Here is a 6,044-nt window from a genome sequence, read left to right on the forward strand (position 1 = left end):
CTAAGTAAAAGTATGGGTTTGTATAGACAAAATCAGTGTTGCATTGTAAAAATATTTCATTTTGCAAATTTTAATTTTCAGAAACATGTCTGTTTGAGTTTGTTTAAATTTTTTTTCAGGTGTTATTAAGTTTGACGGAATCAGAAGAAGGAAGGGATTCTCTAGAACAAGTAAAAGGACTCCTATGGCCACTTCAAAGTCAGTTAGAACGTAACATTCAGAACTCCCCTTATGCTCAGTACCTTAAAAGAAAGTTAAAGTGAGTGTGGTATACTTCATAAGATTTTCATTTGTACTGTGTGCTTCTTAAGTACAGTAGGTTCTTGGTTTACGTCATACTCGACCTATGTCATTTCGTGGTTACATCTCGCAATCTCCGATAAATAAAAAAACAAATTTTTGTTTCTTCGTTCAGACTTAAATTCAAACTGCGCGGGAACTAGTTTGCGCGTGGAATGGACAAATAACGTTGTCTCGTGGCGGAATACGGGGAAGACGGTGTCGGTCACTCACTCGCTAGATGGCGTCAGTCACTCACTCGCTATACATCATCTTGAATTGTTACATTCGTTCTTTCATTTGTGTAGCTTTTTTGGGAACTTTTTTAATTTCATTATGGCTCCCAAGCTTAAGGCAAACTCTTCTGATGGCAGTGCTATGAAGAAAAGAAAAGCCATCTCCATAGAAGTGAAAGTTGATATAATAAAACGATCTGAAAAGGGGAAACACCGTCGAATATCGGCCACACATTCGGGTGTAGTTGTATGAGTGTGTTGACGATCACCAAAGATAAAAAGTGCATACTTGGACATGTGAAAGAGTCTGCTCTTTTGAAATTAACTGTGATTACAAAGCAGCATACTGATCTCATTATTGAGATGGAATGATTATTAGTGCTTTGGCTGGAAGACCAGCATCTATGGCATAGCCCAGTTAGCCTAATGTCGATTCAGGAGAAGGCTAAAAGTTTGTTTGAAACCTTGAAAAGAGAAAAGGGGGAACAGAGTGAAAGTGAAGAGTTTGTGGCTATCAAAAGTTGTTTCATGCTGTTTAAGATCCGTACACATTTGCATAACCTTAAGGTGCAAGGGGAAGCTGCTAGAGGTGATGAGAAAGCAGCATGTGAATTTCCTAGTGCGTTGGCTGAGATAATCAGCGAGGGGAGTTACTATGCTGAACAGGTGTTTAATGTAGATAAGACAGGTTTGTTCTGGAAATGCATGCCTACTCGAACAAACATTGCCAAGGAGGAGAAGACAGCACCAGGCCACAAAGTCAGCAAGAAGAGACTGACTTTGCTTCTTGGGGCAAATGCTGCCGGTGATTTCAAGCTGAAGCCATATGTTGGTGTATCTGGTAGAGAATCAAAGGACACTGAAAGGTATTTGGAAGGGTCAACTACTTCTCATCTGGAAATCCAACAAGAAGGCATGAGTGCCAGAAATGAATGAGTATTGTGCTAAAAAGGGACTGTCCTTTAAGGTGTTGCTAGTGCTGAACAATGCCCCTGGTCACCTTGCCCATTTGGATGACTTTCATCCTAATGTCAAGGTGGTTTTCCTTCCACTTAATACCACTTCCTTTTTACAGCCTATGGACCAAGGTGACTCTTTCAAGGCCTACTATCTCAGAAGGATATTGATATGGCTTTCAGGGCATGTGATACAGACGAGAACTTGACTATAAACGACTTTTGGAAATCTTACAACATTCTTGCTGCAGTAAGAAACACTTCTGATTCTTGGGATGAAGTTAAGCAGACGAACCTGAATGATATGTGGAAAAAATTGTCCCCGATTTGTTTATGATTTCTATGGCTTTGAGGAGTTAGTTGAGGCTGTCACCAAGAATGTTGTTGAAGTGAGCAAGCAGCTTGATTTGGAGGTGGAAGCTGATGATGTCACAGAGTTACTGGCATCTCGTGGAGAAGAGTTATCTGTTGAAACCCTCATTTAACTAGAAAAGCAATTGATTGAAGAAAATGAAGAAACACCAACCCCAGAGCTCAAGAGACTTACAACCAAGGAGTTAGCAGATGGGATTGGCAAAGTTTGAGGCTTAGGACCCCCACACTGCCAGGTACACTAAGGTTCCAGAGGGGTCATGGATTCCCTGCGGTGCTACATGGAGATTTGGGAGGAGAAGAGGAAGGTATCCTTCCAGCTTAGCCTTGAACACTTTTTTAAGAAGGTAGAGAGGCATGCAAGAGATCCAGTACCCTCTACCTCACATGCCTCTCCAGACTCAGCTGCCCCAGTGGTATCTCCAGCACCTTCTGCAGGTTCTGCAGAACTAGGCTCACCTGCCCCAATATCTCCAGCACCTTCTGCAGGTTGCAGAACTAGACAACCCTGCCCCAGTGTCTCCAGCACCCTCTGCAAGTTCTGCCTCTCCAGACACCAGCCTCAGTATCTCCAGCACCTTCCTCCACCTAGAGTCAAGCCTGTCTCTTCCCCCTTTGCAACGCCCAGAATACAAGCCAACCACAGGCGTAGAGTAAGGAATTATTTCTTTCTGTTTACTGTACAGTCAATGAAAGGATAATTTTTACCCTTGTACTGTATGTATGTGCTCAGGAATTATTTATTTTTTATTTTTACTGATTCACGTCATTAGGTCTGCTTAAATTCCGAATTACAGACAAAATCGGGTCACATCCTTGCCGGTAGGGACAGATCTTGGATGTAAACCGAGGACCTACTGTATTTAGTTCTCAGACATAGGTTTTGATTACATAGTTTGTAATATGAATAACCTCTTGGATGGTACTTTAGTAAATTTATCTAGATAGCTCTTCATCCTGCCTTCTGAGGTAAAGTGGTATGTGCTCATTGACTTGGCATGCAGCTTAAAAATGTCAAAAGCACGTGGTCTTAGTTTGAAAAAACATGATTAAATTTCAACAAAATTAGATGGAAGAATATCTCGACTTATTAAATGCTGTTATTATAGACTGCACTTGAATGTATTGTAGATATCTTACAGCTAAAAGCAGTGCCTCATAGTTTATAGCCTAAGCTTGACATTGAGTTTAAGAGATCTACCTAAAAATATATTGGTAGGCTGGTGAAAAATAGTCAGAATGTATCTGATACGTATAGAAGTTTAAGTTGGGGTGTTACTCTTAATAGTATTGCAGTATCTCATAAGAGAATGAAATCATGTCGGACAAGAAGTCAGGAAGCTGTGAAGTTTACATTCGTATTCATTTCTAACTTTCAAGAGATGGCTAGCTGATTTAATTTTGTAGATTATGTCGAATACCATATTATGAAACACCCCGTTTAAAACCCTTAGTCCTACTATGCGAGCTGTTTTTATGAACCATGCTGATAGCCAGTTCAGTGGTCTGTTTAAACTATTTTAATAATAATAATAACACACTGGAGGTAGTAAATGGTCTAAATCCAGGGAGTACCCCTAGTGAGTGTTAGCTTTCAGCTACTATGTAAGTGTCAGGTTGGAATGTCAAGGCAAGAGCAAGATATCCGTTTGCAAAAGTCAAATAGTACAGCTGTATTTAAAATAATGATTAGCAGATGCTTACTATCGCTCGCATTTGCTAGTTCCTAGTTCCCATATCCGTACCATACCCATACCCATATCTGTACTGTACCCATACGTATACCCATACCCATATCTGCACCATAGCTATACCCATACCGATAACCATACCCATATCCTTACCATACCCATGTACGTACCATATCCATATCCATTCCATACCCATACCCATACCCATATCCGTACCATACCTATACCTATACCCATACCCATATCTGTACTATACCCATACCTTACCATACCTATATCCCTACTGATACCCATACCCACACCATACCATACCATTCCCATACCTTCCGGTCATATACAAACAACTGACCATATCTTGGTGTAGGTGCAGGAGCAGCTTTTGATGTGTTTTGACTTTTGAACCAATGCTGATGTTGTTGGCAGTTCTGGACCATCATCAGTAGTACCTGCTGTTGTTCTAGAATTACCCACCGAGTCCATTTCAAAACATTAAAAATTTCTGGACACTTATTAGAATAATATTCTTGAAAGACATCTTCACAACTCTAGGATCCTTTGAAGCAGTCTTCAGCTCCTGAATTGTTCCTGGAGAAATGCCCATTGGATTATAATGTCTTCTTAAATTCTTAAAGACTCCAAGTTCCCTTGAAGGAAGCCATATTCAGCTCCTAAACAGAATTTAGGTGGTTATAGTTACCATATGAGGTTAACCCTTTAACGCCGAAGCCCTATTTACAAAAACGTCTCCCGTATGCCGGCGGTGTTCGGTGAGTTAGCGCCGAAGCGGAAAAAATGTTTTTTCAAAAAATCACAGCACGCTTAGTTTTTAAGATTAAGAGTTCATTTTTGGCTAATTTTTTTGTCATTGCCTGAAGTTTAGAGTGCAACCATCAGAAATGAAAAAAATATCATTATCATATATAAATATTGGAATATATGACGGCGAAAAAAAAAAACTCGTATATAATTGTATACAAATCGCACTGTAAGCAAAACGGTTAAAGCTAATGACTTAATTTTTTTTAGTTGTATTGTACACTAAATTGCAATCATTTTGGTATATAACAAATTTTAAAACGATCAAAGCAACACAGAGAAAATATTATCTCAAAATGATGCATGAATTTAACGCCATGGACGTAAATTTTTTTTTTTTTTTTTTTTTTTTTTTTTTTTTTTTTTTCAAAAATTCACCATAAATCGAAATATTGTGCTAGAGACTTCCCATTTGTTGAAAAATGAAGCTAATTGATTGAATATTACTAGACTGTAAGTGTTTTAGCTTACAATTGCAGTTTTCGACCATTTCAGTCAAGTTAAAGTTGATCGAAAGTCGAATTTTTTCTATTTATCGTGATTTATATGAAAATATTTCAAAACTGATAAAAGCTACAACCATGAGTTATTTTTTGTTGTATTGTAAATGAAATTGCGCACATTTTCATATATAAAACTTTATGTAACGACTAATATAAAACGGTGCAAATATTACGACAACGAGACGAAAGAATTTCTGAGATGTTCGGCCGAGTTACCGCCCAGACGTAAGGAAAATGTTTTTTTAAAAAATTCACCATAAATCAAAATATTGAGCTAGAGACTTCCAATTTATTGCAAAATGAAGGTAAATGATTGAATATTACTAGAATGTAAGAGTTTTAGCTTACATTTGCGTTTTTTTACCATTTCGGTCGAGTTAAAGTTGATTGAAGGTTGAAATTTTGGCAGTTATCGTGATTTATGTGAAAATATTTCAAAATTGATAAAAGCTACAACCATGAGCTAATTTCTGTTGTATTCTACATGAAATTGCACACATTTTCATATATAAAAGTTTATGTAACAACTAATGTAAACGATGCAAACATTACGACAACATGATGAAAGAATTTCTGAGATGTTCGGTCGAGTTACACAAGCGCAGATGTAAGGAAAAATTTTTTTTTTCAGAAATTCACCATAAATCGAAATATTGTGCTAGAGACTTCCAGTTTGTTGCAAAATGAAGGTACATGATTGAATATTACTAGAATGTAAGAATTTTAGCTTATAATTGCGTTTTTTTACCATTTCGGTCGAGTTAAAGTTGACCGAACGTTGAAATTTTGGCAGTTATCGTGATTTATATGAAAATATTTCAAAACTGATAAAAGCTACAACCATGAGTTATCTTCTGTTGTATTCTACATGAAATTGCGCACATTTCCATATATAAAACTTTATGTAACGACTAATATAAAGCAGTGCAAACATTACGACAACGTGATGAAAGAATTTCTGGCGCGGACGTAAGGAAAAGGTTTTTTTCAAAAATTCACCATAAATCGAAATATTGTGCTAGAGACTTCCAATTTGTTGCAAAATGAAGGTAAATGATTGAATATTACTAGAATGTAAGAGTTTTAGCTTACAATTGCGGTTTTGACCATTTTGGTCGAGTCAAAGTTGACCGAAGGTTGAAATTTTGGCAGTTATCATGATTTATATGAAAATATTTCAAAACTGATAAA

General features: G+C 37.3%; 1 protein-coding gene across 1 annotated transcript in view; it reads left to right on the forward strand.

The window, feature by feature from the left end:
- LOC136842589 (son of sevenless homolog 2-like) overlaps positions 1-6,044 on the forward strand; it is a 553,642-nt gene that overhangs the window by 140,124 nt on the left and 407,474 nt on the right. Inside the window, 1 exon segment of the mRNA XM_067110139.1 lies at positions 120-259. Coding sequence (XP_066966240.1) covers positions 120-259 — 140 coding nt within the window.

This window comes from Macrobrachium rosenbergii, chromosome 10 (assembly GCF_040412425.1).
Source record: "Macrobrachium rosenbergii isolate ZJJX-2024 chromosome 10, ASM4041242v1, whole genome shotgun sequence".
In the NCBI taxonomy this organism is placed as follows: Eukaryota; Metazoa; Arthropoda; class Malacostraca; order Decapoda; family Palaemonidae; genus Macrobrachium; species Macrobrachium rosenbergii.